Consider the following 17,635-nt stretch of genomic DNA (forward strand, 5'->3'; position numbering starts at 1 on the left):
CGTAGCACTTCCTGTGTGAAAGTAGTGGACATGGCGGCAATGCTTCAGTGGTTCAACCGTACATGTTTGAACCTGAATCGGATCCTGAAGGAGGGGAGGCTCAGACTCAGATCTCAGACTCAGAGAATTCAGCAGGACACTTCTGAATGGTTAGTCAAAAAACGTCTCTCTATTTTTTTCTCTTCAATACAAGCACTGCCTGTACAGGGGGCAGCTTGAGGTGCCCGCAGTTCAGATGGTCAATGCTCACGCTAGGAAGCACCAATCCTAACTTGTAGCATACCAGAATGATGGGGAGAAACTCAGCTAAAAGCCTCTACCAAACATTGCCACCCAAAGGAAACACAATTCATACAACAAGAAATTATATGCACAGGTAAAGAAAACACTAATAGCGTATGTGCACTTTAGCGCATCTGCTGATTTCACGACAGCCCGCAAACCACACAAGCCTGGTGTCATATGAAAGCAGAGAGTCTGAAGGTCCTGGTTGTTTACATAAAGAAGAGGGGGTTTCTAGAGTGGGAGGAGTGCTCTTCATGCGATATACTGTCTCTGGGGGTTACCTCCTGCTGCATCGTCATTGGTGTTTCTATAGTGAATTTGGGTGCTGCCCCTTGATTCTCTTGACTCTGACTCCAACAGAGGTGTTGATCATCAAATTTGACCACTGGGTTGCTGAAACATTGACCAGTCTAAAGCTTGGTTTACGCTTCAGCGTCGCGGCGACGCCGTACCTACGGCGTACACCCTATGCCGTCACTGAGCATTCATAGTTCTGCGTTGAGGGAATGCGTTGCTCCGCAATTCACCGCCAAGCCGCTAGGGGGGTGTGGCTGTGTCTTTGTATGGTTTCGGGGGGCTCTTGTTGCCGCGAAGAGGAGTTGTAGAGGTGGTCGTACTTGCGTACCTCCTTGATAATTCTTTCTTCGGCTTGGTCCAGTTTTTCTTGTAGTTCTCACCACAGAAACTTTGAAAATGGCGGTGTTGTTGTGCTGCGACCATAGGGCTGCGACTGAACTGAAAATTACGTTCTGAACGGACCAATCACAGTCCTCGATGTTCGCGTCACTACGCGTCGACGCGACGCGTAGTCAGGATTTTTTGGAGGTGCACGTCAGGCTACGGCGTAGGGTCCGCGCAGGGGTCTGCGTCGACGGCATAGGTACGGCGTCGACGCGACGCAGAAGCGTAAACCAGGCTTAACTGCGCTGTTAGTTTCAGCACTCCTCATTTACACATGAATGGGCAGAGCGCACACAGACGACACTGCTGACCTGCTGACCAAAACATAGGTGCTATTATAAGTTGCAAATACTGGTATACAAGGTTTCTTATTTCTTTAGCTTTATACATGCATGATTTTTTATTTGTTTGTATCATTGCACACTTGGAAAGTGTGCAACAATGCAGTCAGAGCCTGAGAACATATGCTGCCAGGAGGTGCCACAGGTCACATTATCTTTACCTGCAGTTATGATCGCAGTGTATGATTGCAGATAACATGCCACTGCAGATACTCACCTTATGTTATGCATACCTAAATGTGTTCTTGCTGCAGAACACATAGAACATTTACATGGCTGACTACTGCTATGGGGGATAGAGCAGTGAGTTTTATCTATAATAACCTACTTATCTTCACTGTTCATACACCATAATAAGCTAAATATAGTCAGCCAATGCCACAAATTCAGATCAGATTTTTTCTTGAACATATAGCAAAGTTTTTCCCAAGCAAATACTATATATTACACATTTATTCACATGAAACATTTTACAGATATACAATAAATATTTATTGACTCATGAATATTTGTACAGTACAAGTGAAGGATTCACTGAATCCAAATTAGAAAAATGTGAATACAGATGTTGACATTATAGGACACGTAGCTGGCGATGACCCCCTCGTCTGGATGCTCATATTGTGAAGACATGTCTGGCAGGATGTTTATCTTCAGAATCTCAGCTCTGTACGATGATGGGTTGACAAAGACCTTCTCCATGATCATGTCCATCAAATAATCAGTATACCCTGTGCAATACAAAAAGTGAATCACTAGTATCATTTACTAGATTATTCAACAACTGTTAATATAGTGACATTTTGCACTTTGAATTTTGTAGTTTCTCAGGTATTTAAGTGTTTATTTTTTTGGTTTATTTATTGTGTTGAAAGTACCATGTTGCGGTTCTTTGTGTCATGTACAATTTAAATGTTTGTTTTTTGAGTGAAAAAAAAGTTAACACTTACGAACGTGGCCTCAGTCTTCACTTGTTTGGCTCTGTGCTCTCCATTCCTGGACTTTGGAAAGATCAGTTTGAAAAGAGGATCCCCGATGATGAAACTCATTGCACTCATTGCAGTGATCGGCTTGGAGTGTAAATTGTGCTGTGATGTAGGAGTCTCAACCACACACTTGTTTTGCCCTGGGCCATGCTAACATAATCCAGTTTAGAAAATATTACACCTAAATATTACACCTAATTATTTGTATACTTACATGTCCCTCGTCTGCAGGTATTCCACGCAAAGCTGGAAGTGACTTCTCCCTTAGAAAAAGCCCCCCCCGGCTAATCCTGCCTCTTACTGACCGAGGCTGGAGAAACAGTCAACCTCATACTGGTTAGCACACACCAACAGGTTTTGCCAACTGTAACTGGGACATTCCCTTAAAAAATGAATTGAAAGCACGCCGCTTTTATGTCCTCTGCAGCTGGGAGCTGATGGAGTGATTTTTGTTTGTCTTTACAGTCAACAACAGAACACTATGTGTGGCGCCACTATGTCGGCACGATGATTCCTGACAGTGCGTTCGATAGCGAAATGGCGGCTCTCTGAGATGGTAGCGCTGTATCTGGTGGGTGGAGAGGAGGAGGAGGTGGTGGCTAGTGGGTGGGAATATGCAAATGTTACGTAGGAGGAGGCGCCGAATTCGATCGGCTCATTTGGAAGTTGCAGGCAGGGTGCTTTCAGAGATCCGAATCTCAAAAAAGCATGGACAGTCTTATTTCACACTTTGTATGAGTGTGGCAGCACCAAAGACACAAAATAACACCCCAAATCCCAGAAAAAGTGAGTTTTTCATAATATGGGACCTTTAAAGAAACTTTAAAATGTTAAATACGAAAATGGAATTTGGTGTGGTGTTAGAATGAGTGTTTAATTGGGTTAGCTCTATGACTTTCTCTCCTTTCCCTATTACTTGACTTCCCCATCCAACCTCACACATGTTCTCAGTTCCCCCCATTTACTCTCTGTTGCATTCCACTATCATATCCACTATCTCCTCACCTACAACCCATTACATCATTAGCCACTCACTATGCTGTACTCTTCTACTTCCTTTGTTCCTTGCAAGATTTTTATGTCAGTAGCCATGTGCTTTATATTGCGGCTCTCTAGGTTATGTGGTAGTATTCTGTTTATTTGTTGACCTGATACATGTATCTGGAACCTGTTCCTGCCTGTTTGACATCACCTCTCACCTTTTGTCTGTTCATTGTACTTTGGATGCCTGCCTGCTCCTTATTGGATTTGGTTACTGGTATTACAGTGCTTTCTGGTTTTGACCCTTGCCTGCCTCACTTACACTATAAGGTTATGTACCACATTTTCTATCATTAAATCACTCAACTTCACCAGATCTGCTATAAGGTAGATCATTTATTACATTTGACATGTGCAGGTAAAGCATTAGTGGTTTTATATTTCATGGAGTCTACTACTCTCTAGAATTTACAATAGAGAGTTGCATTATAAAAAATATAACCTTGTCTAATTAACTCATTCACATGGCTGATGATATTATGATACACTATGAACCAAAGATCAGACCCACAGACAGCAGGAAGCAATGTTCTGATATGTATTCAGACTATGCATGGACAAATCAGCCACAAGAACATTGTTAGCAGGTCTTACCAGTCCATCCAGCCAGACAGTGACAGTGACCAGTAGAGTGGTGACATCCATCAGCATGACTGCAGTCACAGCGTTCTTTACAGTCCAGACCATAGGTACCATCCTGAGGAGGACGAACATTAACCATCATAGAGATGAACTTCATGTTCACCATGTCCATTCATGTGACATGCACCATTCATTTAATTTTCAGAGAGAAACTTAAATTATATTTTACTTCCATAGCTTCATGTGTTCTAGTGGGAAAGTCTAAAAGTGTTCCGTGAGATCAACTATATTAGTACCAGAACAACCACAAAGTGAAACTCTCACCCTAACTATATATATACACATATATATATATGTGTGTGTGTGTGTGTGTGTATATATACATATATATACGTATATATATATACACACGTATATATACACGTATATATATATACGTATATATACATATATATATATATATGTGTGTATATATATATATACACACACATACACACACACATACACACACACACACAGTACTGTGCAGTTTTAGACAGGTGTGAAAAAATGCTGCAAACTAAGAATGCTTTAAAAAATTTTAATAATTGTTTATTTTTAGCAATTTTCAAAAAGCAAAGTGAGCAAACAAAAGAAAAATCTAAATCAAATCAATATTTGGTGTTACTACCCTTTGCCTTCAAACCAGCATCAATTCTTATAGGTACATTTGCACAAAGTCAGGGAATTTGTAGGATTATAGTCAGATTAATGATGAACCAATTATATCAAACAGGTGCTAATGATCAATTTCACATGTAGGTTGAAACACAGTAATTAAGTGAAACAGAAAGAGCTGTATGGGAGGCTTAAAACTGGGTGAGGAACAGCCAAACTCTGCTACCAAGGTGAGGTTGTGGAAGACAGTTTCATGTCACAGGCCATACACCATGGCAAGACTAAGCACAGCAACAAGAAACAAGGTAGTTACACTGCATCAGCAAGGTCTCTCCCAGACAAAGATTTCAGACCAGACTGAAGTTTCAAGATGTGGTGTTCAAGCTCTTCTGAAGAAGCACAAAGAAATGGGCAATGTTGAGGATCGTAGACGCAGTGGTCGGCCAGGGAAACTTGCAACGTGCAACAGATGAAAAACACATTTCCCTTTGAAATTGGAAGATGTCCAGCACTGCCATCAGCTCAGAACTGGCAGAAACCAGTGGGACCCAGATACACTCATCTACTGTCCGGAGAAGTCTGGCCAGAAATGGTCTTCATGGAAGAGTTGTAGCCAAAAGCCATACCTCCAACATGGAAACAAGACCAAGTGACTCAACTACTATGCATGAATACATAGGAACTGGGCTGCAGAAAAATGGCAGCACATGGACTGACTGGACTGATTCAAAATTTGAAATATTTTGCTGTAGCAGAAGGCAGTTTGTTTGTACAAAGGCTGGAAAGCAGTACAATAATGAGTGTCTGCAGGCAATAGTGAAGCATAGTGGAGGTCAGGATTAATGTGTCCTTAGTGCTGAGAAATACAGGCAGATACTTATCCATCATGCAATACCATCAGGGAGGCATATGATTGGCCCCAAGTTTATTCTGTGGCAGGACAACGACCCTAAATATACAGCTAATGTCATTAAGAACTATCATCAGTGTAAAGAAGAACAAGAAGTGCTGGACATGATTGCGTGGACGTTGCCCCACAGAGCCCTGATCTTAACATCATCAAGTCTGCCTGGATTACACGAAGAGACAGAAGGATTTGAGGAAGCCGATATCCACAGAATATCTGTGGTTAGTTCTCCAAAATGTTTAGAACAACCTGCCAAGCTCCTTCAAAAACTGTTTGTAAGGGTAGCTAGAAAAATGTATGCTAAAGGTAAAGGTAAAGGGTGGTCACACCAAATGTTGATTTGATTTAGATTTCTCTTCTATTCATTTACTGCATTTTGGTAATTGATGAAAATAAACACTTACATTTTTGAAAGCATTCTTAGTTTACAGCATTTTTTAACACCTGCCTAAACCTTTTGCACAGTACTGTGTGTATATATATACACACAGTACTGTGCAAAAGGTTTATATATGTGTGTGTGTGTGTGTGTGTGTGTGTGTGTGTGTATATATATAACATCATTATGAAATGTAAAAAAACAAACAAACATGTTCTCTCACCTGGCAGTGGAGTTCACACCTCTCTCCTCTCCAGCCTGAAGCACAGGTACAGCGACCATCCAACGCATTACAGGCTCCACCGTTCCGACACATACAGGTGAGATTACAGCCCAAACCCCAGGTATCACTGGGACAGCTGATGGAGCAGTCCACCCCATGCCAACCTGATCAAACAAGGTCAATGTTCTATGATAGCCATTATTCAGTGTAACAAAATACCTTGAGTACAGTTGAAATGAAATGAAAAACATTGAAATAATGGTGACAGCAAAAGTCTACAAACAAAAATTTGGTTTGCCTAAAAGGAATAATTGTGTTCAACATGTCAATCCACTGAGCCTTGCAAGAGAGAGGTATTCAGGAAAAGAGAGAGCAAAAATAAGCAGGAGAAAGGATATGAGTGATATGAGCCGATACAGAACTGTACTCTTCCCAAAAGATAATAAAATAACTAAGGCTATAACAAAAGACTATTCATGTGTGTGAAATAAAAATAGACTTTGGAAAAGAACATTTTGATACAAAACCTGCTGTAATAAAATAAACAATGACCTGAAATAGACAAAATATTATTGTTAACAGACGCATGATGAAATATGCTTTCAAAACATTGAATTTAAAGTTACGGTATTACGACTAAAGCCTCCAGATCAGGTTTGAGCTATTCATATTAATAATGATACTAATAATCTTTATTTGTATAGCACCTTTCATACAAGAAATCCAGCTCAAAGTGCTTTACAACAAAGCTAGTAAAAAAAAAACAAAAAACAGAATTAAGATAAAAACAAGGGTAGACAATGAATTTAAAGCAAGATGAAAAAAATAAGATAAGATACATTAAATGAGGGATAGAATGCCATAATTAATGTAATTAATTAAAACCCAACTGATAATAATAGCAAAAATAAGAGAAAATAAGGATGAATAATTAAGTCCACCTGAAAATAACCAAAAGACAATTCGTGACCAGTGTGTTATCATTTCTCCTCTCTTCTTTTCTCTACCTGCATTACTCCTCCTCCCTCTCCCCCTCTGTCATCCTACTGCTCCTCCAAAACTCACCTGGTTTACAGGAGCAGGATCCATCCACTGGTGAGCACTGAGCTCTGTTCTTACAGTTACAGTTGGAGGAGCAGTTCACTCCATGAGTTCCTGTTGGGCAGGGCACTGAACAGTTGCGACCCTGAGAAAGTCAGTACAGTAGATAAAAAGTTAGAACTGGCTATGAGCATATCACACATCTTTTAAATGTGCAGTTTGACCATCAACAGCGCTTAAGAGACATTAACATTTCATCTGCTGTATTTGACTGGGTTCAAAAGTGTATCAAAGTAGAACTTTCTGTATTTCTGTTATTTGTCTAGCTGTCACATAATTGGACATGTTAGTTGACCAATTCCTCAGTCATCAGATGTGATTAGTACATGTGTGATACAACTGCATAACCTCCATAGATGGTCCCAAACAGCAGCAGAGATGGAAGGTGTATATTGTATGTTTGCTCAAATTAACCAACTGATAAACCTCATTCTATTGGCAGACACTGAAATAGAAAGATTATCAAGAAGTCAGAAAGAAAAAGCTGTTCTTTGTCACATGTTATCGTCTGGTCTGCTTAGTTTTATTATTTCCTGTTTATTTTGTAGCCATCCCCCATGTGTCAGAGATTACTTTACTTCTTGTGTTTTCCCACTCAAGTGATTGTATAATTGTTTTCACCTGTGTGTAATTAGTTCTCCTCCCTGGTCTATTTAAGTTAGTGTGTCCCTTTGCCGTTATCGGGTCATCCCTTATATGTGGCTTTCCTGTTCCCTGTGAGTTTTTGAGTATTTCTGGTAAGAGGCCCTGGTTTCTCTGTTTGATCCATGTCGTGTTTCCCTGGAGCTGCTTTTTTTTTTTTTTTTGATATTTAGACTGTTGGACACTGGTTCCCTTTTTTCGTTTGAGGTTTGCTGGTTGTGTGGACATTTTGACTTGGTTTACTTTGCACCAGCTTCACCTATTGTAAGTCCTTCACTGCCTTGCCTTTTTGTTTAATAAAGGCATCTTCTCTACCGACTATCCCTTCCAGATGTGGGGGGGCTGGAGCCTATCCCAGCTGTCAACGGGCGAGAGGTGGGGTACACCCTGAACCGGTCGCCAGTCGATTGCAACATATAGAGACAGACAACCATTCACGTTCACACTCACACCTAAGGACAATTATTAGAGTCACCAATTAACCTAATAAGCATGTTTTTGGTCTGTGGGAGGACGCTGGAGTGCCTGGAGAGAACCCATGCATGCATGGGAAGAACATGCAAACTTCACACGGAAAGGCCCTGCCTGACCCGGGGATCAAACTGGCAACCTTCTTGCTGTGAGGCACGCGCACTACGTCCTGCGCCACCATGCCGCCCATAACGTCCATAAGATGGCCCCAATGGCATTAGCCAGCCGCGTGCTGAAGGCCTTTGCAGAACAGCTGTCTGGCATCTTCATTGATATCTTCAACCTGTCACTGGCCGAGGCCAAGGCCCCACGTGCCTCAAGACCACCAACATCGTGCCAGTACCGAAGCAGCTAGCTGCAGTGGGCCTTAATGATTTCTGCCCCATTGCACTTAACCCCATCATCACCAAGTGCTTTGATAGGCTGGTCTTGGCCCACCTCAAATGCTGTATTCCCCCCACACTGGACCCCCATCAGTTTGCCTACCAACCAAATAGGTTGATGGAGAATGGCATCTCCACAGCACTGCACTCCACCCTGACGCATCTGGACAACAACACTTACGCGAGGATGCTGTTCATTGACTTGAGCTCAGCATTCAACACAGTCATCCTCCATCAGCACCTCCCTCTGCAACTGGACCCTAGAAATCCTACCAACCAAATAGGTTGATGGAGAATGCCATCTCCACAGCACTGCACTCCACCCTGACGCATCTGGACAACAACACTTACGCAAGGATGCTGTTCATTGACTTCAGCTCAGCATTCAACACAGTCATCCTCCATCAGCACCTCCCTCTGCAACTGGACCCTGGAAATCCTGACCAACAGACCCCAGTTGGTCAGGTTAGACAACCACCACCCTGACCCTGAACAACACCGTCCCACAGGGCTGTGTGCTGAGCCCCTCCTCTACTCCCTCTTCACCCACAACTGCATGCCTGTGCATGGCTCCAACTCCATCATCAAGTTTGCAGATGACACCACGGTGATAGGCCTGATCAACAACAAGGACGAGTCAGCATACAGGGATGAGATTCAGCAACTGGTGATGTGGTGCACCGACAGCAACCTTACCCTCAACACCAACGAGACCAAGGAGCTCATCGTGGACTACAGGAAACCTAAAGGCTGCAGTCACACCCTCATTCACATTGATGGGGTTGAGATTGAACGTGTCTCCAGTTTCAAGTTCCTGGGTGTCCACATCTCTGAGGACCTCTCCTAGACCCTCAACTCATCCACCATGATCAAGAAGGCTCAACAGCGCCTCTACTTCCTGACGAGACTGATCCTAGTCAACTTCTACTGCTGCACCATTGAGAGTATCCTGACCAACTGCATCTCAGTATGGTATGGCAGTCTCTGAGCGGAAGGCCCTGCAACGGGTGGTGAAAACCACCAAGTACATCACCAGCAGGCACAGGAAGAGCTTCTTCCCCAGAGCTGTTACCCTGCTGATCTCTGTCCACCAGCAGCCCTCCCTGCAACCCCCACCACCCTTCCCATTGACAATGACACCCCCTCTTGTCCGTCCTCCTGAGAGGTTCTGCCTTCACCAGCCACCTGTCTGTCCTCCTGAGAGGTTCTGCCTTTGCCAGCCACCTTTCCACCCTCCTTGCCATCCTCCTCAGAGGTTCTGCCCTTGCTGATCTCCTGCTCGTCCTCCTTTGTGGTTCAGCCTTCGCTGGACCACTGCCAAGTTCCATCTTCATCAACCACCTGGTCAAGTGGCTTACAAGGCCCTCTTCCAGACCACCCACCCTGCTTATTTGGACTTTCTGGACTGGGAAATATGCTTTTTGTTTTCTTTGTCTGTCTGTCTGTTAAGTACAGAGCTGGAGTCAGGACGTGGTCAATTTAGCATTGCATAAAGACTGGAAGCAGGGGGAAACAGTTAGCCTGGCTCAGCCAAAAAATACCCATACTAACACCTAAAGCTCACCAATTAACATGTTGTATCTCATTTAGTGACTCCATAAACAAACAAAAATGTAACAATGACAGTCTGTGGTTATGGGGGGAGTTACATACCAAAATAATGGCTTGGCTAATTCTTTATTAATTCATCCATGCTAGAAAACAAAAAAAGAGGAAAATACCAAAATTAAAGGGAAACAGTATGATATTGCTACAGTTCTGCTGCCACTAGAGGTTGCTAAAAAGTCATATTTTTCTGATAGCACCTTTAAGATGTAATAATTATGCACATGGGGGCTTGACCTGCAGAATTTACATTTTAAATAGATTTATTTAGAAGATTTACAGTACCAGTGTATGATCCCTCCTGGATTTGCTGGCTGTGATTGTGATATTTGAGCCAGGGTTATGATATGATATAGAGAGGTCATGAGCCCACAGCCAACCACACACTGCATGACAAATACTATATAAACATCACAAATTAACATGATATGTGACCTAAAGCATTCCTTGACATTCTGACATGTAAGAAATGGATTTACCTTGAAGCCTGGAGCACAGATACATTCTCCGTTCACACTGTGGCAGTCAGCACCATTTTGGCACTGACACACCTGCTGGCAGGACTCGCCATAAAATCCTGGGGAGCATGTCTCATTGCAGTAGAGGCCTGACCAACCAGGCTGACATGTACACTCCCCTGACATTGGGTGGCAGCTGGTGATAAGATAGGAACATATTGTAGTTACAGTTTTGCATTGATACTGTAGGTCTACTACCACTTCTGAAATTCAGGAATCCTACCTATCAGTAATAGAATCGTTATTGGCCTGCCAGGGGCAGGCCCTGAGTTGCTTAGTGTCTTTGAAACAAATATGTTCATATAACATGTCGTTAAATCACAAGTACTAACCACAAAAAGATTAGATGAAAGTTTACCACAGAATCTCAACCACCTGATAATCTGCTGGTGAGAAATTCATTGTCAGATCTGTCAAACCATATGCCACCTGAACTCCATTTAACTGGGTTTCCCCAGCCCTTGCTGCTATGTAACAAGTGGCAGCAAGAAAAATGGAGCACAGCCATGATCACGCTTAAAATGCGCACTTATAGACAGTCTCTGCTTGAAGGCATTTGTGGTATTTCATTCAGTTGATCAAAAGATAAATTGGGAAAGTAAAATAGGGGTAAAAATCTGAGAAGGTGCATGGGTTAAACGCTTCATGACATCCACTCTTGTTAAATCAACTCAAGACACCAGCTAATCCAGTACAAGGTCATGCACAGACATTATTGATGTGCTAAATTACATTCATATTATCCATCCTCATCACCACTTTGTATTAAATCTAAGCAATTGAATGGAACTGGTGCATATGTTTTGTTTTGCACCAGACTCAGCATGTTTTGGACAAAAGTTTTTCATTGTTACTCAGAAATCAAGAGACATGATCTTTCTCCTAATCCAGAAACCACTAGGTGGTTCTGAACAGTTAGAAAACATTCTTTCATTCAAGGTCTGGAATAGAAAGACACCCCCTTGCTTTGAAGTCTGGCTCACTGAGTTTTCTAATACTATACATGAAGAAAATCCAGTATGATATATTCGGGAAAGTGACGTGGTTTAAACAGATTACACTTTTGTAGTGGGAGTGGGGTAGGTGGGTAATGTTCTTGTTTGTTAAGTGCTTTTTGTCCGTTTTTTATTTATTTATTTATTTTAATTTAAAGCAATTTTAAGCATCTGTGCTTCAGGGCCCATCATTTCATAATCCTTTCCTTTTGGTCTTATGGGACAAAAACAATCATTTTGGTGTGGAAAAAATAATGATTAGTGTCTGTTTATATGGGATAGTTCATTGTACAGCTTCAGAGCTGAGAAATTTCTCAATTACATTTAAAATGACTGAACCAAACCAAAGCTTTACACAACAAAATGGTCCAACACCAACCCAAAGCCCAATTATTTTTTAAGACCTGTCAAGTTTTTTCAGGGTAGCAGAACTTTCACTGAGACTCTATTAATCATTTTAAAAGCTTGATCAAAAATAGACAGTTTTCTTAAAATGGTGTACGTGTAGCAGTTGACTGATATGGGGGGACTGAAAGATGTTTTTCATTGCATGCCACCTGGATGGGGATTATTTGCAGTGGCACAGGCGGTTTCTGCCTGTATTTGCTAGTACTTGTGTTTAACCGACAGCTGGCCTACCTGACACAATGCTTCCCTTGAGGAGGAGTAGAACAGCTGAACTTTGTATGGATACATGCAGCAGCCAGCTGTGACAGCCTAAATCAGGGGTCACCAACCTTTTTGAAACTGAGAGCTACTTCTTGGGTACTGATTAATGCGAAGGGCTACCAGTTTGATACACACTTCTGCAATAACAAATTTGCTCAAATTACCTTTAATTATATGTTATTATTACTAATTAATGATATTCATGTATGTGAAGACACCGATCATGTTAATGATTTCACACAATAATACGGAAGGATTAGTTAGGAAACAGATAAATATCAATATGCAACACTTTATTTCTATAAATCTCTGCAAGTGTTTAAATGATATAACATTCCTAGGAAATCACAATGTCCCATTTTCACTGGCCACTAACAATTTTTAACAAATCATGAACTACGTTGCACCATGTTAGTACAAATTATCAATTATGTAACATACAAAAATCAACTTTCAGATTTTTAAATAAATCTTATCACATTTTGAACTTATCACCAAATCTGCAGCATTTTTAACAAAATGATCATATGTTACAACACATCTGTCGCGATTTTTCAATTTTTGAATTTAGCTTTGTCATGGCACTGCCATGTTGCCACTGAGAACATCTGTATCTGCCTGGCATTGCATGCTGTCCACCAGTGTATTGTAATCTGGGGTGTAACATGACACTGCAACTCTGAGTGAGTCTTGCAGATGTGCATCAGTGAGGCGTGTTCTGTGTTTGTTCTTGATGAAGTTCATGTCAGAAAAGGCTGATTCACACAGATGGGTTGATCTCCACCTGTCCAGCATCCAAGCTAAACGTTGCACTTCGTTGCTCAGCAATGCATGTTGTGTCCTCAAACTCTCGCCCAAATCTGTTTATGACTTGAGAGTACTTTTCTGCCACTTTGTCAAAAGTCTCAGATGCAGAAGCATTGTCTTTCAGCACCATCTGCACAGAGGGAAAGTGCAGCACCTTTTTTCTCTGTAAATGCACAAAGAAAATGTTCATCTGGGCTTTAAATGCATTTAAAGCACTTATCATATCAGCAACAGTCTTAACTTTGCCTTGCAGCTCACAGTTCAAATGGTTCAGTTTCCCAGTAATGTCCGTTAAAAAGGCAAAAATTCGTCCCCTGCTGAGCCATTGGATTTCTGTGTGTAGTAGCAGGTCACTATATTCAGCTGACAGCTCCTCCAATAGCACCTTGAATGTTCTGTGCTGTTTAGCTCTGGAGCGGATGCTGTTTATGATCTTCACAACGGGAGTCATCATGTGCCCAAAGCCAATCACTTTTGCACATAACACCTGCTGGTGAATGATGCAGTGGTAATGCAGAAAGTTTGGGAACTCTGTGTCACCTTTACAGTGAGCAATAAATCTTGTATGTCGGCCAATCATAGCAGGAGCCCCGTCTGTAGTCACTAATATCAGCTTTTCCAACGGTACCTTTTTCTCCTTGAAAAACTCCTTCACCCTGTTATAGATGTCAATTCCCCTTGTAGTTGTCTTTAGAGATAGTAGTATCAGAAGTTCCTCTTTTGTGGAGAAATCTTCAAACACCATCCGGATAAAGACCATCAGCTGTGCTGTACTGCTGCTATCCATGGACTCGTCACACTGGATGCTAAACCACCTGCACTTTGCCAGATCCTGGTCCAGCTGATCGGCCAAGTTCCCAGACACAGCCGACACTCTTGTAATCATTGTAGTTGCCCCCAGTTGGACATCAGAGAGAGTGGAGATTACATGAGTTTCATTTTTCTCATCTTTAAGTACAGTGTTTGCAATTATCATCATCACCTCCTTGAAAACCTCCCTGTCTCAAAATGCCTTCTTTTGTTTAATCAAGAAATATGTAGCTCTAAATGAGGCTTCGGTTGCTTTCTGGGAGTTTTTCACCGGTCTTGTGAAAACGGCTGCTGTTTGCACATAGCTGCCTTTAACTCACAGGCTTTTTCGGCTCGTAGTGCACTGCCTGGTGGGTAGTTAGGATGGTAGCTTGTGTTGGCACGTTCTGAAATGTCTCTCCACGTTGTGCCGTTTTGCTGTCGCCACAGTCGCCCCACAAAAGAGACACACGCAGGATTTTTTAACAGTGGTAAAAAAGAACTCTTCCTCCCATTCATCATGAAAATTATATGTTTACTCTCTTTTTTCTGCCATGTTTTTTGGGGGTAAATCATCTCCTCATCGTCATTGCGCCCACTAGCTTGTCTCCGCCAACGCTATGGTTTGGTCATGTGCATAATACTTACCTTTGAATTATATTAGGTTTTTTTTTTAAATATTGTCATTTTGCACACCAATGCACATGTGATTTAAAAAGGAATAGCAACCAAAAAAGTTAGATGCAGCTCACTGGTAAGTGGCGTTATTTTTTTTACAATAGCAACACAAAAAAATTAGACCCATCTCACTGGTGAGCTATTTTTAGAACAGGTCCATGGGTGATTCATGTGGTCCTTGGGGGGCACCATGTTGGCGACTCCTGGCCTAAATGATCACTGACTGCTAGCCAACAACAGTCTACAGGATCAACAATCACACTGGCAATCCTATACAGACAATACATGAAAACTTCTTCCTGATGCCTCTTAACACTCAAATTAGAAAGATACAAAGTAATATTTTGAAAATATTTTATTTTAAAATATTTGAAGAAAAAGAGTGAAAAACGTAAGTTTGAATACTATTTCTGCATACTTGCGTGTGTTCTGGTTGTAGCATGGACATCTCCTATCACACCGGAGGCCATAGTGTTCCTCAGGGCACAGTCGGACATCACATGTCTCCCCTGTGTATCCTGGCTCACATAGACAGATTCCACTGGTATGGTAGCATTTGCTGTTGTTCTTACAGCGACACGTCTTTGCGCAGCCAGCACCATAAGTACCAACTGGACACTCATGCTGGCACCTGTTAAGGAAGAGATGGTCAGTCACTTGAAAAGATGGAGGTAATCAGTAACAGTTCACTCAAGAGAATTACATACTTATCTGTCTTGTGACTGCTATTGCCACTATTTCTCCTAAGAATTATGCTCATGTTTGTATGGAACAAATATGCCTTTGGAGTATTGCCACCCAAGTTAAGATGAAATGTTTGTGGATTTTTTAAGATAAAATATCTTACATGGTGTACTTAATGGACTGAAAACTATTGAGTGATATTAATTGATATTAGCCAAAGCACAATTCCTTTCATTGTTCAAGCACAAGTTATATATCAAAGTACATGCCCTGATTTATACCCTATTCTCACACTAATTATGCATTACCAAACAAAAATCATCTGGACACTTTTTATCTTCTGTTCTGTACTACAGACATATCTGCTAACAACACAACTTGCTAGTTGGTAACAGGTTATAGAATCATGAGTAGGTAAGAAAGGGGCAGTATTGAAAGGCAAGGTTCACTAGTTTGTGGAACATGTGATTTTATAGAGGATATTACTACATGGGAGCACTTTGTAAAACTGTAGTTGGTGGAAAAAAAAATCCATAAACGCCTCACCACTTTTACTCTATATTTCTTGTCATATGGGTCAGAGACCCATATTACTAGACTTATTGTTCCCATGAATATAACCTGACTGAATACTCCTCCAAATATTTTTACCCTCATTATTTATTCATCTGTATACAGAGTTTAACAACATCATTAGGGAGGCTTTCCATAAAAATCAAATATTCACAACACAAAGTATTTATGGTTATGTCTATGCAACTAAACCATGTAGTTGAAGTTAGAAAAACCTTATGTAGACCTAAATACCTAAATATAGACATGAGATCGGGACTCCAGTGTCAAAGACAAGCACGTTGTATGCTCATCTACCTCCCTGAAGTCCATACTCTTGGAAGAAATGTTCATGTTGACTCATTGGCTCTTCAAACATTATGAATAAAATCCTAGGGACCATGAATACTCAACGAATGACATTGTTGAGATATCACATATATATAGAGATAGAGATATAACATACAGACTGATGAAAAAACATCATCCTTTGTCCAGCTGTGAGTGTAGCAAAAGTGCCATGGATTTAAGTAGTTAACAGACTTGTTTCATCCACTACACACTACTGACTGCAGTGACAATACTATGTGGTTGTTCGACAGCTCATTTTGAATCATAGTCATAGCATTGTTGCAAACGACTTGCAAACAGTCTGAAAATGAATGCAGTAGGTCCTCATTATCTCTCCCATGATTACAGTACAAATATAAACAAGTCTAACCACCCAATCATGCTGGATTTGAAAATGAAACACTCTGTTCCTATCCCATCATCTATAGCAGGCAAGGAGAGGGCAAATATGAACTTAATGTGGTATTTCTGATATCCCACACCAGAAACATAGTATATCTATTCCAGCTGACAGCAGTGTTAAATTGCTCCTCCTTGCTGTTAATGGATTCCAATGGGGTTCGGGTGTGGCATGGCCCAATTCCAAGCAGGGATATACTCTGACATCTGGCTTCCCTCAAACCCTTACTTACTCATTAAAGTGCACTTGGAAGGGTTATTTCTGTCTAGTCACTGGTCTGCTTAAGTATATGGTGTGTGCTCTCTGATATTGTTAATTATATGGGTTTGAAACCGTGCATGGCACTCTGATGAGATTTGTGAAAAACATATTGACTGGGCTTCCTGGTCCTGTCTCTTGAGGATGTGGCAGAGTTAGGCAGATTCAGATATTCTGATTTGGATTTTTTTTTTTTTTTTTTGCTTGTTTCACTCTTCAGCACGCTATAATCAGGTCCAGTGAGAATAACGTTTTCTGTAATTTTGGGGGACATTTTAGGGCTTATATTTCCCTGAACTATAGATAAAGTTTAATAGGCGAGGCTTTAAAATTTCATGGAAATTAATTGTCAGCATAATTATGAGTCAACATCTAAGTTTACACCAAGAATAAAGCTGGCATTATATTAATTTTTTCTTTTGCCAACAAATGCCACAAAAAAGACCAAAACCAACAATGTGTTAGTCCATCTCTTAATACCCTCTCACTGTCCTACCTTATATCCCAGCCCCAAGCCGACTGCCAATGATGACATATATCTTCACATAAGTCTCACCAATATACAGATGTCTAAAGATGCTCAGTCATTCAAGTCATGGTTATCCAAGGATGTCTAGGACAGCTGGATTTGTGTGGAAACTTGAAAACAT

The 17,635-nt window shown here is 41.2% G+C and overlaps 1 protein-coding gene across 1 annotated transcript in view; it reads right to left on the minus strand.

Moving 5' to 3' along the window:
- The window catches only part of megf10 (multiple EGF-like-domains 10), a 143,352-nt gene that overhangs the window by 45,109 nt on the left and 80,608 nt on the right, over window positions 1-17,635 (minus strand). Inside the window, exons 9-13 of the mRNA XM_076757431.1 lie at window positions 15,159-15,371; window positions 10,764-10,938; window positions 7,148-7,268; window positions 6,083-6,246; window positions 3,929-4,031 (exon numbers count right to left, since the gene is read on the minus strand). Coding sequence (XP_076613546.1) covers window positions 3,929-4,031; window positions 6,083-6,246; window positions 7,148-7,268; window positions 10,764-10,938; window positions 15,159-15,371 — 776 coding nt within the window. The remainder of the gene's footprint in view (window positions 1-3,928; window positions 4,032-6,082; window positions 6,247-7,147; window positions 7,269-10,763; window positions 10,939-15,158; window positions 15,372-17,635) is intronic.

The sequence above is a fragment of the Chaetodon auriga genome, chromosome 19 (assembly GCF_051107435.1).
Source record: "Chaetodon auriga isolate fChaAug3 chromosome 19, fChaAug3.hap1, whole genome shotgun sequence".
Lineage (NCBI taxonomy): Eukaryota > Metazoa > Chordata > Actinopteri > Chaetodontiformes > Chaetodontidae > Chaetodon > Chaetodon auriga.